At 39.6% G+C, this 25,672-nt stretch overlaps 1 protein-coding gene across 1 annotated transcript in view; it reads right to left on the bottom strand.

Annotated features, from left to right (window-relative positions):
• Window positions 1-6,625: 6,625 nt before the first annotated feature.
• BMP3 (bone morphogenetic protein 3) overlaps window positions 6,626-25,672 on the bottom strand; it is a 28,881-nt gene continuing 9,834 nt past the window's right edge. Inside the window, exons 2-3 of the mRNA XM_027600045.2 lie at window positions 18,426-19,336; window positions 6,626-11,452 (exon numbers count right to left, since the gene is read on the bottom strand). Coding sequence (XP_027455846.1) covers window positions 11,261-11,452; window positions 18,426-19,336 — 1,103 coding nt within the window. The 3' untranslated portion in view covers window positions 6,626-11,260. The remainder of the gene's footprint in view (window positions 11,453-18,425; window positions 19,337-25,672) is intronic.

Here is a 25,672-nt window from a genome sequence, read left to right as displayed (position 1 = left end):
AAACGTTTCCACTCTCTTTCCTAGCCAGAAAATCAAAACACAGGTGCATCAGAGAGACTGGAAGGAGTTTAATGTAGATCTGTTGGGTGGAGGAGAATACTGGAAGAAACGCTTCCTGTAAATGTGTGTGTAGTGTGTGGGTGCGCAAACACACGAGCATCTCTGTCTACACACCACACATGAGAAAGAGGTGAAAGAGTGGAGAGAGCCCTTCCCACATTCAACGGAAGAGACAAAGAATCTTAAAAACTTATTCTGAGCCCTGAAAGAGTTTCAGAGCAGGTGCTTAGAATTCTTTACTCTCTGGTTCTTAGGGTCTCTCATTTGCTAATAAGTCCACTTACTTCCTAGTGTCTCAGTCAGAACTTATGAACACTTCTTAACCTTAACATTTTATATATCCACATGATATTATATTACCATCTTGATTACTTATCATTGCTCACAGTTTCCGTTTAAAAACATCCTACTTCAGATATTAATTGTTTTACTCAAAACTGGCTTATGAGCAAGAAGGAATAATTCAGTACTCATTTTCGTTTATCCATTCATGTCTGTAGATAGGATACAGAGAAAAAAAAAAAAAACCCTAGAGCTACACACACATTCTGAAGACATAACTAAGATGTATTTCACACATATAATCCCATTCTAAGTCCAGAAACATTAACATGTTCAGTCAGTTGACCCAAACCCTTGTACCCTTTAAAGTTAAAAAATACTTTCTTGAAAGGGTTTTAGAGGAGCATAAGTCTTTCAGAAAACAGAAAGCAAGTGTGTTCTCTGGATTATAGAGACTGAAGTTTTCCCCTCTAAGATGAAGGCTTCTCTGGGCCTTGAAACTGACTGCTTTTATCTAATTTATACCCAGAACTTTCTATTTTAGCCTTGAAAATGGCTGCCTTTCTGACATAATTATTTTTAACTGTTTATTCCTTATTTTGATAGCCATCTATCTCAAAGGAAGGAGGACTGGTGGTATATTTGGGGAACACTTCACCTTTCGATAAGATACAAATATGTAATATAATTTTTTTAAAGATTTTATTTATTCATTTCAGAGAGAGAGACAGAGAGAGCACAAGCAGGGGGAGAGGCAGGGGGAGGGGGAGAGGCAGGGGGAGAGAGAGAGGCAGACTCCCAGCTGAGCTGGGAGCCCGACATGGGACTCGATCCCAGGACCTGGAGATCATGACCTGAGCTGAAGGCAGACTTGCGATTTTTTCCTATAACATTTCCATGTTTTAACTAATGCCTTTTATTTGTCAAGTCATTTGCTTGTAGAAAACTTATTGAACAGAGTTATTATCAAAAAGGAATTGAAATAACTGTTGATGAAAAATAGGATTGGGCGCCTGGGTGGCTCAGTCGGTTAAGCGTCTGCCTTCGGCTCAGGTCATGATCCCAGGTCCTGGGATTGAGTCCCATGTCGGGCTCTGCTCAGCGGGAAGCCTGCTTCTCCCTCTGCCTCTGCCTGCCACTCTCCCTGCTTGTGTTCTCTCTCTCACTCTCTCTCTGTCTCTCAAATAAATAAAATCTTAAAAAGAAAAACAGGATAAAATGCTTTAACAGTATTTAACTTCATTTACCTATCTACCTCTCATCATCATTTATTATGCATACGTATTCCGAATGTTCAGAAAGGGCAAAAGGGCAGAAGGGCAGTTACATGTAAAAGTGGACTTAATGAATTAGGAACCACTGTGGACAGATGTAATGTTATCACACAAAGTTGTTTAGAGTCCATGGAAAGGCGTGGTGGGAGCGTTCTGCCATGTGTAATGTAATGCCAGTTAAGAGTAGTCCAGCCGGGTTTGAGTGGTAATTAACATCTGTATTTTAAATAGCAGGTGAGTAAAAACTGGACCTTGTGCCAGGACAAATGACCTGAGGCAGCTCTTAGGTCAGAGAGTGATTAATATATAATCTTAAGGAAGTATGGATTAAATTACATTTTATAATAGTTTTTCAATTTTAGTTAACCATGAGGGCACTCACATCTTTTGTCAATTTTTAGAGGCTTGCAAATTGGCCAAGAACCTCCCTATTTGATAGTGTGCTTGTTCAGACAAGGGACATAAAATAGACAACATTTTCCTGAAGAGTCAAAGTGAAGCTACTTCTTGTTTATTCCTTAGATCAGCGCTGTCCAGGAGAAGCTTTTGTGATGATGGAAATGTCCTACATCTGCGTTGTCCAATCAAATAGCCACTAGCCATGTTTGGCTATTGAGCGTTTGAAATGTGGTTTGTTGAACTGAGGAACCGAATTTTTATCTTTATCCAATTTTAATTAATTTAAAGTTAAATAGTTACATCTGGTCAATGGCTACAGTATTCGTGCAGCTTTAGATTCAAGCTCTCCCAAGCTCTCTCACTCTTTTGATGGTGAGGGAATTTTTCTGGATGGTTTAGTGTTATGCTATGTTAGATCTTTAAAACCTTGGCCAAAACTAAAACTCAAGCTGCCCATCATCCAAGAACCTAAAGAACCTCTTATTTAGGGTCCCTCCACTTTCAGCCACTGGTTTGTGTCAGTTAATGAATAAATTACTATATAGGATCTTGTGTCTCTAGCAGTGGTCATGGTAACAGTCTTCAGATTCCCAGGGATTCAAAACAAATATTTTCCTTTCCTTCCCATTCCTTTCCATTCCTTCCCTTCCCTTCCCACCTCTTCCCTTCCCTTCCCTTCTCTTCTCTTTTCTTTTCTTTTCTTTTCTTCTTTCTTCTCTTCCCCTCCCTTCCATTCTCTTTTCTCTTTTCTTTTTTGAGTAAGTGGCTTTACAATCAAGGTAATTATTTTTCATCAGTTATAAATATCCAGGACTTGGCTCTGACATTTTCCATAAAGTCAATAAACTTAAGAGAAAACCCTTTCAGTAAGTAAATGTTCAATGTGTAGATTCAATCATTTCATTCTTCTTTGTATCCTAATGTGCCTGATAACCATGGTAGAGGCTATTCGGCCTTCTCACAAATTCAAACTTTATTCCAGAAAGCTATAAGAGACTTGAGAAAGGATAATAATGAAGTCTAACATTCATTAAGATTTTTTACTTTAAAATATGACATTTTAGTTTAACTCAAAATACTCATGTTTCTGTGATTTCTCCCTTGTTCTCAAAGCACTGGGTCATTTTCTTACGTGTCTCACGGGTGATTCAAAGCGGAATGCACTACAGGAGTCTGCTTGCTACAAGGCAGAAATATCTCATCTTGATGATGAATTCTGGGTCTTAGTTTCATAACTAGAGAGAGTGGAGTAAAATTTAAATATAACTTCTAGAATGTTCTGCTAGGAGAAATGGGAACTGCTAATGACATTACAGGCAACTATAACTTCAAAATGCTCTCAGCCCAACCTGTCACAGCTGAAATTTCTCTTTGCAACATGTTGCTATCCCTTGGAAGTATTACAAAGTGAGCTTCTAATGAAAGGCAGTAGAAAACCCAACTCCAAAGGGCTCAGTTATCCCTTGATGCACACCCCTAGCCAGGCAGGCCATGTACTTCTGCATTATAGAATCATCCAAACATTACTAACAGCTCTGGGTTTTCTAATCCATGTTATTGACACAGGAATACAGGCTCCAGATTCCACACAGCATTTGTCTGTTTCAACTGGCAAGATTTCGATATTGTGTCATTAATTTCTCCCATTTCTAACAAGATTATTTAATGAAACTACAAATGTTGGACCCAGTTTTAAGTCTATGCTCATATGTATGTAAACCAGTGTTTATAGTGATGGAAAATCTCCAAAAAGCCTGACTGAAGTCCTGAAAACACCAAAATGTTTCTCTGAAGTCCGTCCATTTTGGGAAAAGCTCTGTCACATGGTTCTTGCACATAATCGCCTCACCTCTGGACTGCTGCATTTACATCTGGCCTGAGCCCTCACGAGGTGGGAGTTGGTTTTCACTGTAACTTGATGGCATTTTGCCCATGTTTTGAGTTTGAAAATGTAGTTGGCTAATATTTTGAGCCAAGGGGTTGGAACATAACCATACTTCACTCCCTGCTTCGGTGACACTGCAGTGGAACCAGCATGTGTGTGTGTGTGTGTGTGTGTGTGTGTGTGTGTGTGTGTGTGTGTGTGAGAGAGAGAGAGAGAGAGAGAGGGAGAGAGAGAGATTAGTTATGGGGCTGGGATGAAGGGATTGTAGGGGAGGAAAACACCTGCTACTCTCTGATTTTAACTTCTTCTAGGACTGGATTTCTTATTGCCCTCAGAGCAGCATTTCAATGTCCCAGAAGGAAATGAGGACAAAATGAAAACCAAGTTATTGGAAACTAAAGTGGACAACATTAACAGCAAGGGGAGGAGTGTGCTTCATACTCTAACCTCGTTAATTAGGGCAACTTCCAACTGTTTCACAGAATAGATTTCTCTCTCCTATAGGCTGCAGCTCACATACCAAGACCACTCTGGCCTTGAACTCAAGGCTACCAAAGTTGGATTATTTTTTCCATGTCTTTTGATGGTCCTGGAAAAATAGGAATAAGAAACAGGGCAGAGGAATGCTCACAAAACCAAATCCCAACTGCTAACTGAAATGATTACCGTATACCATATGAGCTCCTTTTAGATTCATAATAAATGTTCATTATAATTTTAAAAAGTGATAGGAGACGGTTCATATCATAGTGTATATTAGGGGAGTCACTTTGATCCCATTCCTCACCTTTCCATAAGTGAGGTTCAATTTTACCCCCACTTGCCAAGGGGACACAGTGGTAGAAGACAATTCCTGCTTCTCCCTCCTCTCCTGGCTCTTCCTCATGGGAAGGGAGCAGTGCATCCGGATGTGAAAGAGTGGAAACGGGCCATCCACCACAGTCCACGTGGGGTCATCCACTGGGGCCAGGCTAAGATTTAAGATTACAATAAAATATTATAAACTTGTTCTTTCTGGTTCTTCATGCTTAGTGGGGTGTAAGGAAGGGCATAATTTCCCCCTGGGATGGCACTGTAGGAACTGGAGGAGGAGGCTCTTACGAATACTGGACTTCCAGGTTCCCCATACCGGGAACAAGAGTCCTGTGTATTCTCTTCCAGGAAAGTAATGAGGCAATATTTTCAGTTCCTATCTCTACCCTTTCTTTATAAGGGGGGCAACTTTTCTGATTGATAATGGGAAAAAAAATGGCAACTGTAAGTGCACAGTTCAGCCCCCTTTGACTTTTCCCTTTTCAGAATTAGCTACTCAGAATTATCTACTCAAAACACACCTTTTCCATCTTTCAGGATCTTAGCTCAGCAGACAGTCTCCACACCTGCTGGGGCTGGCCAACAACTGGGCAGGAAATTCAATTCAAGCAAACAGCCTCAGATCCAAACACTAATCAAATATTGCCCTTATTAAAGCTTAATTTTTGCTCCCTATCTGATGCCTTTGTCTATTTCCTCCATATTTCCCTGAACTTTGAGGGAATATTTACTCTGATGGCTTTCTTTAGGAAGAGGCATCAGAAGCAAAGTGGAAAAGAATAGCACAATCAGAGCAAGTCCACTACTACTTGAACCCCAGCTCTGACACCAACATGGCTTTTACGGGTAAGTCAATTATTCTCCTTGATAAATAAACTGGGAATAATACCTAAGCTCCTACTTCCCAGGTCAATGGAGGACTCATTCATGGAAATACATAAAGTACATTTAATACATCAAAAAGCTAATATAATAGAACATTTTACTTTGCACTGTGAATATCTGTAAGTGCTTCATATGTAACAACTCAAGCAATCCTTCCAACTTTGCAAGGGAGTTTCTGTGTTTTGTTCTTATTTTACACACGAGGAACATGGAAGCAGAGCGAGGTTTTATAACTTTCACAAGGTCACGTGGCTAGTGACAGAGTCGAGATTCTGATGCACAGAGTCTGACTCCAAGCCTGGGCTCCTAACTTCCATGCCGTACTCTCTTTACAAACAGTGTTAGATAAATCTAGTTTTTGTATGTTCTTTTAATTTTATTTGAGTATGGTTGACACACAGTGTTACATTACTTTCAGGTGTACAATGTAGCCATTCGACAAGTCTACACATTAGGCTGTGCTCACCACCAGTGTAGCTCCCATCTGTCACCATACAAGGCTATTAAAGTACAACTGACTATATTCCCTCTGCTGTAAGACCACCTACGAGAAAGTTGAGGCCACGAGGAGGTGAAGGAACATAGCACAACACACAAGCCCAGAGTTTAGCAATGCCAGGGCTAGAATCCAGGATTACAGCATATGCAACTGAAAAATACAAGTATTAGAACCAAAAAAAAAACCAATTTAAAAACTCAAGCTATGAGAACATCTATTTCTGAACAAAAGAGCATGAAGAAAAGTTTGATGGATTCTTAATTTTGTGTGTTGCAGATCTAAACGCATAAAAGCCTGTGGCATTGGGCTTTTTCCTATTGTATGTTTTAGTTTTACTGGTTGATATTCACTTGATACTAGTTACATAGAGCTAATCTGCAGTTCTGAGACTGTGGACAATTTAGACATTGCATGCCTGATGCAAGAGAGTTACAACCCTCCTGGGCAGCATTGCTGCTATATCTCCTCCCAGCTTTACCAACATTGGTCCAGCTTTTGTCCGATGCCCATGTTTGTCATGTGTCAAGGAAACCGTCTCTGTCTGTGGAAGTCAGTTTTTAGAGGACGGCACAACCAGTAGACATCCAAATAGGTGTAAACTATAACATGTCTACGTGTCCTTATTGGGGAAATGGGAAGACAGAATTAGACAACAATAATAATAATAACGATTGATAGTAACTAAGTTTTTATTCTGTTTCAAGCACTTGGCAAGGTAATTTGCATGTATTATCTTATTAAACCTTGTAACAACCCTATGAGGCAGGAAATTTATTGCCTCATTTTATAGGTGAGTTAAATGTGGCCCAGAGAGGCGGAGAAACTTGCTCAAGATGATCTCTAAAGTGCCTTATAATTCCAAAAAGCTATAGATTTTAGTTAAACCTCACAGTCTGAATAAATCTGAGATAGATGAAATGAGTGAAAATAATATGAAATTATGTTTTACTTCCTAACCTCGGGTCATTCTTTTTCTCAAAGGGAAGGCTAGAGCTTAAAAATAGAGCAATATACCTCAATGATCAGATTAATTACATTTAAATGCTTATCATCTAAAATGAACCTAGAATATGGTAACAACAACAAGTGATGAAACAATGTTATTGTCAAAATAGGGAGTCAGGTTCCCAGAAAAAAAAAATATCTCCAATTAAGAAATGGGGACTTTGTGGTTAAACAAGAAATACAAAACCAAACAAACACAAAAGAATTCAAGTTGTGTTCCTCCAGTTTGGAAGACAAGTGTTCCCCTTCCGGGTGTATTTCAGTATTGTTCCATGTCGTAATCTTGCTTTGTTGATAGTAGCTTATGATGTCCCACTCATGACACCATGTGAAAATGTTCAACTCTGTGCCCAACCCTTATAACCTCTTTTCAAATGCAGCACAGTGTAGTAGAGAAGAATGGGGAAGCGTTCAATTAAGCAATTTTTATTTTCATACTGTATAATGAAAAGCTCTCCTTTACTGGAGGAAAATGATACAAAGTCAGCAAAGCTTATCCATCAGTAGTGACGTGTCTTACACAGTTTCACTGAGACATGCCCCGTTAGTGGATTTGACTAAAGAACCAAATTTCATTTTGCATGTAAAAACTACAGTAAAAAGAATTTCCTCTCACCATCTAAGGATGAAAATTACCATTATAGAAAAGCAACAGTCATTAAATAAATTAAAAGCATCTTTAAAGTTTTCCCATATATATATATATAATATATATTTCTTAAATTGCCACCAACTGTACAAGCATTAAATTCTGGTCTAAAACATTTACAGAAACTAGTGTGAAAAGCTGAGGGAACGCTTGGTGTTTAGAAAAGGGGGGGTCATTTAATCACCTATAAACTACATTAAAATATGATTCTCAAGGGGAAACAAGCATTCTTATTTAATTTTATGCCTAATCTTACACACCACATGTGCATAGCTATTCTTTAACCCAACCTTGATACAACAAGAAGTCAATATCCAGATATTAGTTACTTGTTAGCACAGAGAAAAGTGAAAGCAGAAAGACTAAACTGAATCATGTAATTATAAAAAGAAATTTTTATGGGAGACTGATAATAGTATTATACACATATGATTGTCTATAAAAACATTAAATAGGTGACAAGAGTTGTTCCAGAAATATTAATGTAAAAAATCTTATCTCAGTGAATAAATGATCATCAGTCAGTATATAGCTAGGTGAATGTAAAAATGTATCTGGAGTATTGTAGTCCTGAGATCTGGGGAATCCAATCTTCCAGTTTAAATTCCACAATCCCAAATCCTGTAAATTGTATATTATCACACCGTTTACAATAGGATACTTTGAAAATACTATATTGACATCAGCAGCCCCTGAATTTGAATTTAAGAGAACAGCTATTGGAAAAAAATTCATTTTTTAAGTGACTCTGTGTGTGTGTGCGTGTCACATCTAGGAACTGGGGTGGAGTGGCATTTGGGAAAGAGAAGGGGGGAACAGGAGAAGGAGAAGAGGGAGAGACAGACAGAGATACATGATTTAGGAAATGGCATTTCTAAACATAATTTCTCTTCTCACACCATTGCCATTTTTATACCAGGAGATTTGTAAACAGTCTATGTAAAAATTATGCATACACTAGTACCTAAGAAATTGTGAAATAGTCATTCAGTTTTCCAACTATTTCAGTAAATTTTTATTAGTTAAAACATCATTTCATTTATTTCAACCTGTTCGACTGAAAAGAAATTTTCCTTTATTTTGGGGGGAATATAACTTTTCCTGTTTATAGCTTAACATGTCTTCAATATGGAGTGAAATAATGGTTACAAGGCCACCCAGAAATAACTAGCTACTGGTCAAAAAGTATTTTGATTGCTGAAAGACTACCAAGCTCTTTAATTATGTTGTAATTTTGTTATATAAACTGCTACTTAAAATAAAATCTTACTTAGTTTGTACTCATAAATTTTTATTGTTTAGAGGCTTTTCTGGCCATTGTGGGATTTAATCTGTAGTAAATGGTCATCAATTAAAATTAAGAAAGGTAACAAACAGACATCTGGAAAGAAGGCTGAAAAGTAATGCTGGGAACTGCTAGAGGAAAAAACTAAATGTAGAATTTCATTATTTCTACCAACGAGAAAGAAGTTTTCTTTATTGAAAGATGGTATACCCAGGATAAGGTGGTCACATACCGGCTCACTTCTATTATATAATTTTGCTTTCAAATTTTTGATAAAGTTTATTAAAAGTAATCCTAACACCTATCTCATTTCAAATATTTAACATAGTGCTGCCAGAATAAAAAAAAAAATGAACTATGAGAAACCACAGTAACTCAAGCACCAGAGCTTAACTTATTATTCAACGAGTGTGTCTCATTCTGAGTTAATATACACTCATGCCAACCTCCGTGTATTCCAAAAGTGTCAAAGAGCTTCTGTACGTGGTAATCTTCTTTAAATGCATTTCTAATAAGTTAGAAAGCTAGAAATACGACTGAAACCACAAAGAATTCCATACTCGCTCTCAAACACTGAAGATGAGCATGTTCTTGCCTTTGGTTTATGAACAGAGATACTTGCAGTGTTGTTATATCTATCGGTATCATCCATTCAACTAGCTCAATTAGTCAACCTCTTCATTTTACCAGTGAGGATGCTAAAGACATGCAGTTAACACAGTGCCTTTTACAAAATAAATGCTCAATAAATGTTTATTAATTGGTGAACCAAGATAGGTAGCTATAGGTAGAGAGAGAACAAAAACCCCATGTCTTCTGGTAGTTCATGGCCTCTGAAACAGCTTAGTCGTCTCTAATCAGGTGAGATTCAATTCAGAGGACTACTAACCACAGGTATGACATCATCACCAACCCATGGTCTGAAAATGTTTTTGTTTTTGCGAATATAGCAAGAGAGATTTTTGAAACAAGTTTTCAAGGGCAAAGTATAAGAGGATATTTATGACAAATGGAAGTGGGAAAAAACAAAGCGTCTATATTTGACTTCCTTTTTTTTTGGTGAATAATTTTTAGTGAGCTTTGCTAAAGTATAGATTTCATGGCTGAACCTTGATCCACGTAAAAAGGTGCCTGGCCCTGGATGTGGCCGAAGTCTGATATTCAACATGTGATTGTGATTAATTTGGTCATTTAAAGAAATCTCCAATATTCCGTCAGTTTTTGAGCCTCAGTATCTATGGATTACTTCACAGGAAGTCAAGCCATATCAAGAGAACTAAAATTTTAATCAAATTTTAAAAATTTAGTTGAATTTTTGAATTCAATTTAAAAGAACAAATGAAGGTACTTGTGACAAAGAAGTACAGAAGGGAATTCCAGCCGGGTTTTTGAAAATTGGGTTGCTAGTTCACTTTTCTAGGAGGCAATGAAATGAAAACAACTGTATTTCAAACTGAATGGCTTGCCCAAGTGGTAACTCTCTGCATATGCTCTTGGATCACTCTCTCCTTTTTGGTGAAGTTCTCATAATTGAATGGTGCTTGCCAGAATATGAAATGAAAAAAAAACAAAGAATCCTGCATAGACTGAATTATAAAACCATGCTAAGCAAACCTTCCTACAGAGTGGCACGGGCACCCAGCAACATACACACATACATACACCACCACTCAGCGTACACTCTGTGCTCATCAATTCACTCAAGTACACATGGAGGAAAAACACAGGTAAACAAGAGTCTTAAACATTTCTAAGATAAACATAGATGTTGATTGGATTATTTCGCACTTGCTGAGTCACTCAGGAATCTGTGGCAATAAGCCTACTTCAGAATATGAACTGTTTCTATTCTCTATGAGCAGAGATAAGTGATAAGCTGTTGGTGCTTTCCCAACTTATTTTCAAAGCCCATTACAAAAATAAATCAGTGTGTCCTCTAATAGCTCTAAACACAGTTTGAGTGATCATTTTTCTTTTATGATTTTTTTTAAAAAAGAAATAAATGTCCATATTTACTAAAATCTTGCATTGAGTTACATTCAGAAACAAACACAGTCCAGTTCTCCTTGGTGGAAATCATCAGTCTATTTGCTCATTCTCTTTGACTATAAAAAAAATCTTTTGGGGTGAAATGCATTGGCAGTGCAAAAAAAAAAAAAGGAGGGGGAAGTCCATTAAATAAAGTACTGATTGAATTAAGCACTCATATGAGTTCTCTGCCAGGTTATCTGCAAGCACACGAATCTACTGTCATGTTAGGATACACTTTAAGTACCACGTTCTTATTTTCATCAAAGAATAAGATACTGAGTGAAGACATCTTCTCTGGCACACAGCAAGGCTCAGGAATTCCAGGCACGACCCCCACGGCTCGCACTATACTCTGGATGGTAGCATGATTTGATGGCTTCAAAGACTAGAAAAGAAATGGGAGAAGAACATGGAAGTTAGGTGGAGCTGCTTTTCCACTCTTCACCATCCATCATTAAAATACATGGACAATGAATTCGTTTCAACAACTTAATAACACTCTGGCCTTGTTAGCCATCCAGCACAACCTCCTATCCCACCACCACCATAATAGTTATCAGGTATTGAGTAGCTGATATGCACCAGATGTGTTAGATGTAGTATCTTTAATCCTTACAACCACAACTACCATTTTTTATATTTTTCAAGTAAAGAAATAGGCTCAAAAATCTCAAATGACATGTCTAAAGTCAAATAACTAGGAAGTGATAGAGTGAAGATTTGAATACAGTTACCTAAACCAGAATCACTTAATTAAAAACAACTTAGTCCCCAAACAGGGGATTAATACTTCTTAGGATGTCTTCAACAACAGGATTGCAACAAAAACCATTTGTTCTAAATTCGATGCTAATCATAATGAACCCTAACAAACACCCTATTTACTATAGATATATTATCGCCATTGCTATAGTGATATTTACACTTTGCTGTTAAAATAAAACCAAGCACACCAAGGAACACTGATTTATTAATAGTTGGCACCAGGATGGACTGGGTAGTAACTACTCCGCTGCGTAAATTATTCACCGCTCAGAAGCACTCACGGAGGTTAAGAAGACCACCCCGTTGGCCACTGGGGGGCACTGTTGCTCCATGGGTTCAGACTTCAAGGTGGTCGTGTAAAAGTGTTGTAAGAGGTGGCCAAATCCTCTGGGAATAGGGGGCCTGAAGTTTTTCCATGGGTATCAGAAGTTTGACGAAAGGAGCGTGGGTAAAATCCTTTCCTGAGAAAATGCCAAGAGGAACCACTGGGACCCACGTGACACATGGGATTTTATTTAGAGCGCCACAGGACTCTGCTCAGCTTCGAAGGACGGCGGCCTCTTTTCCAAGCCCAGAATATTCAGGTATTTCCAGAGCGCTACAAAATTCTTCAGGAGAGATGCCATGCTGTGCAGCACAGTTTTCCCTAACGTCTCTTTTAGGCAGGTGAAACCAGTTTGGTTTTAAACATATTTAGAAACAGAAATTTGGCAACTTGCCAGAGATCACATGTCAATTCAGAAATGGGATTTAGGCCAAAACTCTGGGTTTTTACTTTCAAGACTTCAAGTTTCTAATGGCTCAGAGGCACCTCTGAATTGGTATTTTAATTTCATACTCCTAAAAACTCCCAGTATGGGAAGCGGGAACAAGTTAAATAAGGTTAAGATACATGCAAACCATGGGAGAAGCAAATAATATAGAAAGCTGGCATAATACTTAAAAAAAAAGAAAAAGGATTATTTTTGGCAGAGAAAGGGCAAATTGATTTGTCTCATCCCATCTTTCAACTTTAAAGAAAGAAATTATCCATATATTAGACTTTTAACTTTATTGTGAATGGGCATAAATTATTTAAAATATGGTCTTAAGGATGGGCGACTGGGTTTTTCCTCTTTCTTCCTAGAAACTTTAAGTATGTGTTGGAAAGGATTGTTAACTTTCAATCAATTAGCTTTGCAGAGCGAGGTACTCTCCCTCTAAGGAAAGGAAGTCTATGTTCTATTTTCCATTTGCCTTGCAGCATCAATAAAATCTGTGTAACTTATACAAACTGTAATCGGTATTGTACAATAGAGATCAATAGCCACTGTTCTTTATTTCATCAGTATTGGTAATTTCCAAAGAACATTTTTGCAGTCATCCACTTTTCTCTATTGATTTATTCTTAAGATTCAATGATCCAAACAGCCTATAATAATGCCACGAAGGGCTTTTTAAACCATAGATTTTCTGACATTATTCTGTTATTCTTACTGTTTTAATGACTCCTATAATATTTAAATTTCATATGAAGTGGATCTATTTAAGTAGATGAAGTCTCGATTGATCAATACTGCTATGCATTGCTATTCTCCAGAGCCTGGGACAGGGCATGCTCTGGGTATTGAATAAATACTTGCCTAAGGGACGAAACACTTACAAGAAATAGCATACTCTCCATTTTACCTATTTCTGTGGAAATAATTCCCATCAACAAAAATAAAAGTTTCTGTACAAATGACCCAGAGTTGATATGGAAAATATTCATGGGTGTTTCCTAGGAAAATTCCTGTCTTTTTTTTTTTTTTTTAAGCTCTAATTCACAAATGATAGATTCAGAAACTATGAGCAGTCTCTGGTGGGCTCGCTGGAATTCAGGCACGGGCCCTTGATTCTGGGTTGGTGTGTCTTATCACAAACCTTCAATTTGCTAGGGAGTTTCCCCCATTTTTTCTCACTACGGAATCCTCTGATCAAGCTGCCAATACCGGGAATCGTTATTTCATGCACAAAAGATCCATGCAGTAATTGCTCGTTCGAAGCAGGTTGCCAGTCTGTAATTTTTGTTTGTTTTCGAGTTCAGATCATCCTTCTCAGACTCTCTTTATAGCTTAAGAAATTTGTCAATCTGTGTTATTTCATCCCTAGTCTTTGGTTTTTTGTTTTGTTTTGTTTTGTTTTGTTTTTAGATTATTTTATTTATTTGTCAGAGAGAGAGAGAGAGAGAGAGAGAGCAAGCACAAGCAGGGGGAGTGGCAGGTGGAGGGAGAGGGAGAAGCAGACTCCCAGCTGAGCAGGGAGCCCGATGCGGGGCTCGATCCCAGGACCCTGGGATCATGACCTGAGCCGAAGGCAGAGGGTTAACTGAGCCACCCACGCGTCCCTTTCCCCAGTCTCCAGTTCCCCAGTTTTTAACGAGAGTAAAACATGACTTTAACATCAGCCTAGGGGATTCCTGCTTGGGTAACTTGGTGCATCGAGCTTTAGGATTTTTAGGTCATTTTTTTTATGACCAGAGGTTGGAATTGGAGGTTGGAGGGTGTATCATTTTGAACTCATTAAATGTGAATTTCTTCTTTACATAGGCTATTTGGTTCCAAGTGTTTCGATCCTTTGCTGCCTAATTCTGTGTCTTTGCTATTCTTAGGGTTCGCACCATTCCATGAAAAAATAACTCCATCCTCTAATCCTTATTGGTTCTCTCGCATCTCAGTCAGCAACAATGGCTCAATCATTTTCATTCCCTTTGCAATCTCTGTTTTCCATCTCCACTAAGGTGGTGAGGGGGAAGCGAAGTCATAGGACTTGGCTTGAGCTCTATGGGTATTTTTCATCTCATGGCAGAATTCCAGAGGTCTCTCCCTGGGAGAACAGATTGGCTGTAGGGGCTAGAAATCAGAAAAATCCACATGGCCGTGTCTGTGAATGAGATCTGCCGTGGTGGGGCCCGCACCTGCCAAGCTGCGCATGATGTCCCTGAGTTGAATTTGATTACGAATGCATTAGCAAGCGAGAGTGTGTCATCAGCTAAGAGCCTTCATTCCTGACCCGGGCCATGGGGTTTTGCTCCACACTCTTCCAGTCCAGCCCACATGGGTGTGATAGCCCAGAAACTATCTAATTGGAATCAGTGAAAGGGCAAAGCCTGGAATTTGGGAAAGGCAGAACACAGCTGTTCTGAATTACAGAACAGGTTGTCGACTTGTGCAGATGAAGAGCCCCGCCATGGAGAGCAGGCTTTTGCTCTCGAAGCCAAAGGGAAGGAGGGCCAGCAGGGGAGTCTGGCCTGGGAGAACTTCTCTCTGGGGCAAAATGTATATCTAAAGTCTGAAAGTTCTTTGGCGCCTCCGTGACTCCACATGTGTTCGTACTGATCTGGTCAGAGACCTTATTTCTTCCTCTGTTGCGTGGACTCTATTTTTCTTTAAATAGTTCGCTCTGGTTACCATGTTGGAAGCTGTGCTGATAGCAGTGATGCTTATTAATTACCCCTTAGAGGGTAGCAGCTTCGTATTGGTTCCTGTGTCCCATCCTTCTGGTCATTGTACCACCTGAAAGCCACAAAGCCTGGCAGGCCAAAAGGGAACCCCTGGAAAGGCTTAAAAGGGAAGCTGATCCACACAAGGTGATGAGAGACGGAGAACTCCATGTAACAGCCAAACTTCCACTCTCCACTTGGCAAAGGGAAATCTCAAGCTTGGAGAGAAAACTCCAGACTTCTCCCTGTTATGTCTCCCTGGAGTTCTGATGCCCTTCCAAGTTTTGACAAATATTAGGATGAGTTCAGTTGTTGCAACCAGTGCTGGCCTGATTCTATGACTCTCCAAAGAACTGTTACAGGCTATTGAACCTGCAGGGAGAATCCTATTTTAGGCTTTGTGATGTTTGAAAAGGGACTAGGAACATTTAAGAAACTTTTTCTTGTCTTAACATCTTTTATTCTCTTGATCCCTTTTCCTATTTGGGCTTTCTTCAGCCCCCTGCATTTAATTTTGTGTTCTCCTCAGTCTCAACAATGACCATTAATAATAATAATATCAATAGCAAATATTTATTGAGTGCGTACTATGTGCAAGGTGTTTCATTTCCCCACTGTTGTTATATGTAGATACTATTGTTTTTATTATGCGCTGTTGTACCCATTTCAAAGATGAGAAAACTAACATACAGTTGACCCTTATACAACACGGGTTTGAACTGCATGGGTCCACTTATATGTGAATTTTTCGATAAATATACTACTGTAAATGTATTTTCTCTTCCTTGAGATTTTCTAAACATTTTCTTTTTTCTAGCTTCCTTTATTGTCAAGAATACAGTATAGAATACATACAACATAGAAAATACTTGTTAATCTACTGTTTGTGTTATCGATAAGGTTTCCAATCAACGGTAGGCTATTCGTGGCTACATTATGGATCAAAACTTATCCGTAGATTTCCGACCATGCAGGGCATCAGTGCCCCTACCCCCCACGTTGTCCAAGGGTCAACTGTGTAGAGTATGAGTAACTTCTCCCAAAAACCTTAGCTGATAAGAGGTAGAACCAAGATCTGAGCCAAAAAGATTTAACTCGCCATGTGGCTACTCAAAGTGGGCTTTGTGGACCAGCAGCATCAGCAACACCTAGGAATTCTATTAGATACACAGAATCTTAGGCTCTATGCCCAGAGCCACTAGATCAGAACCTACATACCCCAGGCAATCTGTAGCCCCATTAAAGCTAAGAAGTCCAGCGATGAGCATGTCCATTTAATCATTCTGCTGCACTAACACACTTCTCTTCCTAAACCTATCTCTGTTATTCTTAACTTATCCCTCATAAGCTTTGAAATAATTATGCGTTGGATCTTGGAGAACTGTCATGAAGACCTACTGAAGCAACAGCAGGATTTTGAATAGTCAAGGCAGGCATAACCAACAGGAGATGGGGGGGGCAAGTTGGGGTAACTGGAGTGGAGTGGAGACCAGACCAGGTCTCCAGAGGGAGGAGTTGAAAACTCACTGAATAGCTCCACATGGTCAGGGATCCCTGCGTCCTAAAATCTGGAGTCGGGAAGGAAAACTCCTTCCCCAGGCTTCACAGAAGTTACAGTTTATGAGTGTGAGAGATTATTTGGAAAACTCAGTCATCCTGAGTTTAGGGACAGATTTTGAATTCATTTTCGCCTCTCAATGCCACAAAGCAACCCACACTATAAAAATTCATCACTGTTACATTCTGCATCTTTGTGGTGTGTTTTTAAATGCTACCCTAGCTGGAACAAGTTTTGTTTGATCAGTGATCTACCCTTTACGAATATTTAGACAAGATAAGGCTGTTTACATCATAGTAAATGTACATAATCCTTACTTAGTGTTCAGATTTACAAAACTTGGAATTGGCAAAAATCCTTGGGAAAGACAAGTCTTAGAAGATGTAGAAAGCTTGTCCTTCTGAGATATTCTAGTAAGAAAACGGAGACTTCAGTCGAGTTCCTTGCCCTGAGGCTGACCTGGCTTTGTTCAGTCAGACCTTATGCCTGTGTTCCATTTAACATCCCAATGATCGTGGGGCTGCTAGGGCAAGAACATGAAACTTTAAAGAGCTATAAACAGAAGTTGCTCACTCTTGGAGGCAAAAGATTTTTTTTTCCTCCATTATTATATAGCAGCAAAAGTTTATTCACTTCAAGTTTTGGTAAAAAGAACAACAACAACAAAAAACCCAACTCTATTCTGTCTCCAAATTCTATTCCTACAGCCCCATTTCACTGTATGTCAGAGGTTCTAACTGTTAAAAGCTAAGAATAGAATGTCAGCAATAAGCTTAACTGAAGGCCAGAGGGCACTACTCTATTTTACTAACTTAAAATTCAAAGAGAACAGTCACTTGGATTTGCTGTGCAAGGAAGAGGTGGGATTGGGGAAGCTTCCGAGAGTATATTCCTTAGGATACTGAGTACTGATATGATAAAGTACAGTCTCTGTTGATTTTGGAAGAGACACAGGCAAGCTCTGATTGGTTGGAGTAAGCTTTGGAAGAAACTCAGAGAGTCAAGGTATCCTATTTTGCATTCCTTTTTTGATGTTTATTAGGGAAGCAAATGAAAGAAGCATCTGGTGGGTTTCATGAGGCGAGTTTCCCTGGCCCAACCCTGATCCTGACCCTGGTGGGGCCAGTTCATCTCATGAGAAACTATTCATCAAAAATTATTCTGCACGGGCATCAGTCCAATTCGTCCTTCTCCCTCCTTTTTCCCATGACATCTAGTCATTCTCTGACTATGCCCTCTAAAATCAGCCTTCTGATCATTTGGGGCTTGCTGATTGTGGGCAGGTATAGATTCACACATAGCAGACTAGACCACATCACTGAATACACACTGTTGTTTGGAAGCAACACAAAAAACATATACGTTTTTCCTCATATCCTTCTTCATACCAATACTGACTTCATATTAATTTAACAACTATTAAAGAAAAAGCAAGCATAACCATCATTGCCTAGTACATGTCAGAATGCAATAAATAAGTGTCCAGATGGATTTTGTAAATGAAAACACACATTCAGTCCGTGTGTCTTTCTACCCTACAGAAGTAGGAAGGACAGGACAGAGAACAAGGGCTACCTTTGGCATGGGGAACTGGCATGCTCCGGAGCAATAATAGGCATCAAAGGACTTGGGGGAGATAATCCATTCACTCCAGCCAATATCCGCAAAGTCCACTTTAAGGTATCGCCTGGCACAATTCCGAGGTTCAATCCATTGCTTTCTTCTGGCCTTCTTCAGGGTCTGTTCATCAAACTGGAGCGTCTGGCTCTTCTGGTGAGGTCCCTTTCTCTGTTTCTTTTTGTTTTTAGTCTTCTCAGGGGCCTGAGTCTGAAGGGTCTTGTAAGGCTTTCTCTCTTCCCATACCCCATCCTCCCTATACTGATATTCTGCCCCAGGAAGCTCATTGTTCTGCAAAGGTAACAGGACCCCAGCAGAGCGCTTCTTCCTCCGCTCAACAGAAAGGGCAGCCCTGATGTGGCTATCCAGTTTAGGCACAGCTCCGGTGGGGAAATTCCGGTGTCCTTGGAAGCTTGACACCACACTCTCCGGCTCAGAAATGGCAGCATCATTAGCATACACCAAGATATAAGGCTCGGGGAAGGGGAACATCTTCTTTGGCAGCTGGTGTCCTTTGGAGGTAATGGTAAATCCTATGAGGAACTCCTCATTTTCCTTGGCCTTCCTCAGGAGTTGAGTGATGTCTTTAGACAGCCAGGATCCAAAGTCTCGATGAGATTTGGCTATATCTACTGAAAGATGACCCAGGAGTTGACTTTGGTTTCTGTCATATTTAAGGATCCATGCAGAGAGATCCATCTGTATGTGTTTCCTCTGAGCATGATGTGAGCATCCTCGGGACACTGGACAACTCAGGCTGATGTTTATTAGCTCCCCAACATAGAAATATAGCGTGGCAGATAAAATGTTTTCAGACTTGGTTAGAGAAGTCAGGTTAAAAATGTGCAGTCCCTTGCTTCCAAGGGTTCCTAGGAAGGAAAAAAAAAAAAAAGAATTAATGGGAGTAAACAGGACCCCTACCTGACACCACATAAAAAAAGTAACTCAAAATGAACTAGTGACCTAAATATAAGAACTAGAGCCATTAAGTTCTTAGAAGAAAACATACAAGTAAAATCTTCACAGCCTTAGATTTGGTGACAGATTCTTAGATAATGACACCCAAAATATGAGCAGCAAAAGAAAAAAAAATAAATAAATTGAGAAGATGGATAAGCTGGACTTTATCACAGTTAAAGAACTTTTGTGCATCAAAAGACATTATCAGTAAAGTCTATACAACCTACAGGATGAAGAAAATATTTTCAAATCATGCACCTGACAAAATGCGGTATTCAGGACATATAACCAACCCTTACAACTCAACGTCAGAAGGTCAAAGAAGTCAATAAAAGATGGGCAAAAGCACCAAACAGACACTTCTCTGCAGAAGACATTTAAAGGGCCAACATACACATGAAGAGACGCTCGACATTAATAATCATTAGGGAAATGTAAACCCAAACCACACTGTGGTACCATCTGACATACACTAGCCTGGAGTAATAAAAAAACAAAGTAAGTGTTAGCAAGGATGTGGAGAAACAGGAACAATTTTACATTGCTGGTTGGAATGTAAAATGCTTCAGCTGATGTGCAAACATTTGGCAGGCCCTCCAAAACACAGAAATATTATGTGAACCCACAATTCTACTCCTCCGTAGCCCAAAGAATGGAAAACAGATACTCATACAAGTGCACGCATATGCCTAGTTGCAGTTACACTATTCACGGTAGCCAAAGGTCGAGACAGCATAGAAGTCCATCAGTGAGTGAGTGGCTGAACAAATAATGCTATGTCCATAGGTGGAATATGTAATGAAGTATTGTAGGTGGAAAGTAATGGAAGGTGGAAAAGTAATGAAGAAATGATACATGCTACAATGTGGAGGAACCCTGACAAATTATGTTAAATGAAAGAAGCCAGATACAAAAGGTCACAGATTGTATGATTCCATTTACACGAAACATTCAGAGCAGGTAAATCCATAGAGACAGAATGCAGATTGATGTTTTCCAGGGGATGGAGGCATGCAGAATGGGGAGAAACCTCTTCTTGGGTGGGAGGCTTTATTCTGGAATTATAGAAATATTTTGGAATCAGGTAGACTTGGTGATCGTACAACATGGTGAAGGTACAAAATGCTGCGGAAGTGTCCACTTAATAATAGTTAATTTTATGTTATGTGAAGTTCACCTCAATTAGACAAACAAACAAATAAAGATAAAAGGAGTAATTTTAAAAGCTAGAGAAAGATTAAAGCAAGGATCAGCCATGTTTACTAATTTGCTTTTTCCTTTGCTGAAGCACTACGGATGTGTAGAAGTTGTAACACAACAGTGAACTTACTGGTGTGAGAGCTGAGAGTTCTGGCCTTTCATAAGACTACCAAGAACCAGTCCCATAAATTTGGCACAGGATTGTAATTGCTTCTTATCCGTGGCAGTGGATAGCCTACCGGTTATAAGTGTCAGTAGGTTTAGACTCACCTTGATTCAAGCCCTGGCTCAGCCACTTTGGGCAAGCCAGTGTTCTCATTCATAACACAGAGACCATACCTACCTTTCCTGCCATCAGAATTAAATGAGATGTGTGTAAAGCAGCTCATAAGGCACCCAGCAAGTGGCTCTTACATATAAATTATTATTGTTATTAGTGCTAGCAATGACCATATTACGGGATTATATCTTCTACCTGCCTCACAAAGTTTATGGTGCAGGATGAGGGTAGGTAAGCAAGACGATATAGCTCGATATTCAGGTAATTTATGTGAAATGATGAGCCACACATTCAAATTATCTTAAAGAATTAATGCCCTTGTAGAGTTGGCCCGGAGTTCATCACATCCCAAGAACTTAAGAGCTGAATTTCTTCCACGTCGTTTGTTGAAACTACTGAAATTGGTCAATTGTGTCTCAATTCTTCGAAAATGAGAGAGAGCAACAGAACAAACAGAACAAGAGATTGATTAGTAAGGGCAGAGGCTGGCCCCTTCTCTTAAGATCATCTACCAAGTTAGTGGTAAGGCAGAGGTTAGACTCAAGAATGCCCAGTCCCGGGATCCATCACCAAGAGCCCGGGCCCTCCTCCGTGCACTTGTTCCATATACACATTGGTTTCAGAAACATACACGCAATTGTGAAATTATGTTCTTGATCAAAAACATATTTCAGTAAAAACAAAACATTTTTATAAAGACGTGGAAACTTAAAATGAGTTCATTGAGTCCCCAAGCACAAGGGAAGTGCAATGGGAAACATATTTTACTCATTTTTAACACTATGTGAAGGCAAAAGAGGAAACTGCCATTTGTGCACATTTGTATAATCCATGACACCAGGATAATATTTTACAGACCTTTATAACAAAGCCATGGCATCAGGGTTGTTCAGAGACTCTAGCCTTAATTCATACCAGTCACCATAACATATACTTTTACCCAAACTTCTTGTAGCAGATGCAAGTTTAAAATGGAAGGAAGGGAAGTCTCTGTTCTAAGTATGTGGCAAGCGAATGGTTGCCAAACTGACATCCTGGCAGGGAAAAACATGAACTACAAGGGATCTGGGTGGTAGCGTCTTAACTGGTAAAGTAATAGTGCTCCTGCCCCCATTTTTGTTTCAAAATATTTCCTCCTCAAAAAAAAAAAAAGTTTCCTTCTTTCTTTCAAACATGTTTCCAGACACCTTGTGACCTGCTGTTAAGCAGGCTCCACCCCTGTGTCTAATCTTCAATATCCTCTTGTAAATTCTTCAGAATCTGCCATACTGCCTCTTGTGATGGCTTTCATTTTAGCTCAGTACTCTATTTTGAAGTCCCAGCCCTGTGGCCCAGGCCCAGATCCACCACACCCACTAGCTGTCCTTGGGCAAATAACCCAAGCTCTTTTTTTTTTTTTTTTTAAGATTTATTTATTTGACAGAGAGAGACACAGCGAGAGAGGGAACACAAGCAGGGGGAGTGGGAGAGGGAGAAGCAGGCTTCTCCCTGAGCAGGGAGCCGGATGCGGGGCTCGATCCCAGGACCCTGGGACCATGACCTGAGCCAAAGGCAGACGCTTAACGACTGAGCCACCCAGGCGCCCCTAACCCAAGCTCTTTAAGTCTGTTCGCTCCTTTGTAAAAAGACCCCAATAGCGTCAACTGCAGGGTTGTGAGAATTAATTGAGAAGGCGCAAGTAAAGCACATCGCACACAGAAGAAACTCCGGGAATGTTAGCTATCTAGCGCTGCGCTGTCCAAAATGATCGGCCATTTAAGGCTGAACTGAAAAGTGCTGTTAAGTGTAAAATACACACTGCATTTCAAAGACTTAGTCCAAAAAAGAATGTAAAATATTACATGAACAGAAGTTTACATTGATCGCATGCTAAAGTGATAATATTTGGATGTCTTGGGTTAAATATTATGGTAGTGTGATTTATAATAAATATATATATATTCGGTCTTTGTCCCGTGTCTGGCACAGAGTTCCTAAAACCCTTGGTATTTCCTAAGAGATCCGTACAGGTGCCTTTTGTTATGTTAATGAGTTGAATTTAGAGGACCAACAGGGAAAGGGGTTGGTTGCCAGGGGAACCAACCCACTTATTAGAGGGTTGGAACTTTTAGCCCCACCCCTGATCAGGGAGGAAAGAGGAGCTGGAGATTGAAGCCATCCCAATGATTTAATCCATCATGCCTGTATTATGAAGCCTAAAAAGACCCAAAAGAATGGGGTTCAGAGTGCTTCCAGGTTGGTGAATACATGATGATTTGGGGACAGCAACACACCTGGGGAGGACATGGAATCTCCACACCCTTGCTGTTTCTGAGTTATATCCTTTTATAATAAACTGGTAATCTAGTAAGCAAATGGGTTTCCTGAGTTCTGTGAGCTGCTCTAGCAAATTAATGGAAACCCAAGGAGGGGGGTTCATGGGAACCTCCAATCTGTAGCTCCCCTCCAGGTGACAACCTGGGCTGGTAATTGGCATCTGAAGTGGAGGCTGGTCCAGTGGGACTGAGCCCTCTGCCTGTAGGATCTGACGCTATCTCCAGGGAGACTGAGTTGAATTCTCAGACACCCTGCTGGTGTCTGACAATCGCTTGTTGGTGTGGGGAACTTCTGGCCCGCTTCACCCACATCAGAATTGGGTGCAGAACATTTTCAGTATAATAATATATGATTAAAATTAATTTCACTTGTTGCTTTTCATATTTTTAAGTGTGGCCACTAAAAATTTTAAATTACATATGTGGCTCACGTTTGTGGCTCAAATTACATTCCTACTGGACAGTGGTAATCTAGGATAACCACCACTTTTGTAGTCATATAGTCCAAAAGGAAAGAAAAAAAAGGCATTTATATATGTATTTTTTTCCAAGTGCAGAGAAGAATTAGGATTTTGCTAAACGTGAGCACTCAAACCAAAAAGTAAGTTGGGGAAAAGATTCCCTTCTTGGAACGCAACAGACTTCCCTTTACCAAGAACATTAGATAAAGATAATTTTGGTGATTGCTTTTTCATTTTCCCTCCAGCTGTGGCTAATGCGTTCAGTCTGCAGTCTGAAGTCTAAGATTAACACACTGCTAAAGAGTTAAAAGAGTGAAATGGGCAGGTGAGCAGCAGTGCTTTATGGTATAGTGATTCTATTCATAGCTTCCGTTGTGTTATTTGTGTAGGACACAAATACATCCACTACAGCCAACAAACAACCAGAACCAAAGCAAAACAAATGTTTCACTTTAACAAATATGAGTTGAACACTACTAGGGGCTGGCCCCTGGGCTGGGTCTCAGGGCTGCACAAACAGCCACTGAGGTCCACACTGTTGGGGGGGTTGGGAGGAGGACTGAGAAGCACCACGCAGGTAGATAATGCCATGCCATGACGATGCAACTTGCTGTCAAAGGTGTGAACTGTGTTCTTGGAGCAGCAGCGAAGGGGGCATTTAACTGCCCGAGTAAGGGGAAGAAGGATACACAGGGGAGAGTTAACCTTTGAGCCAGGCATTTGAGAATGAAGGGGGAAAGGGGTGTTGCGGGTGGGGAAACAGAAGGAGCCCATTCTGGCAGTATGCAATGCTGCATATCCGGAGGCTTTTGCACAGTGGTATTTCCAATATTTTAAAGAGAAATTTATTTAAATGTCCTAAATTAATCTAATCCTAGCAGACATCTAAGCTGCCTAAATTCAGAAAAGCAATGGCCAACTCACATTTAGCTCCTAACTCGAGGTCCTGTATTATGCCCAGCACTTGACCCTTTGCCATTTCTACTGAGACCAGGGGGAGCGTTTTCCCGGCTGTTCTGGATGACCTCCTCTCCCGCTCTGTTTTAACAATAAGCTAGAAGTCTCAAGCATTTCGCAAAAACATTTCTTGACTTCTCTAAGCCATATTGGATTTTTGCCTTCTTTCACCTTAAAATATTAAATTTCTGTGCAAGTTAACACTCTTTCCCCCCAAAGGACTCAACAAATACTTAGTATTTACAATGGATGAAAACAGGAATAAGGGAGTTGTGAGCAGTTGAGCAAATGAGTACAGAGGACTAAATAAGAAGATCGATACCTCCCTGCAAGTGGAAATAAGTGATAATATCTATTCAATTACTCTCATGCTTTTTATTTGATAGATTTTTAAAATTAATTTAACTTTTCAAATGAGAGTCTTCACATACGTAAGAACAGGAGTTTGCAGTAGGCTTCTCTCTCTTCTTTTATCTACAAAGATATATATGTTTATATGTTCCAATATCAGTGCACAAAAAAATGCTATCGTGCTCACCTTTTTTTTTTCTTCTGAAATATTCTGATACTTACCTATTTGGAATTATTGAATTAGAAACCTGAAGTATACCTTCTGATTAATAAGAACAAACTGACATAATAATAATATAGAAACAACGGTGGGTTTTATCAGGTTAAAAAACAATTGCTTATGCATTTTCAGGCTGTTTGTAGTCTTCAGGTACTAGGAGACATTAACCGCCACACCAGTCGGATTACATCTATAGCTACATGCTTCATTCTGGGTGCCCTCATTTTAACCAGTTCATTGATACAAGACAGAGTAGTAAGCAACATGTTGAAGGGTCTGGAAACTATGTCTTACAAGTTTGAATTGAATAAATGGAGAATACATGGCCTGAAGGAAGAAAAAAAATGGTTTGCCGATGACATGAAAATTGTTGACAACTACTCGGGGGGCTGAAGAGGGATCACAGGGTTTTTCTTTCCAGCGTCAGAGACGAGACTGAGGTCTAAAAGTGATAGTTGAAC

The sequence above is a fragment of the Zalophus californianus genome, chromosome 2, assembly GCF_009762305.2.
Source record: "Zalophus californianus isolate mZalCal1 chromosome 2, mZalCal1.pri.v2, whole genome shotgun sequence".
NCBI lineage: Eukaryota > Metazoa > Chordata > Mammalia > Carnivora > Otariidae > Zalophus > Zalophus californianus.
This window is presented reverse-complemented; position numbering and strand designations above follow the sequence as displayed.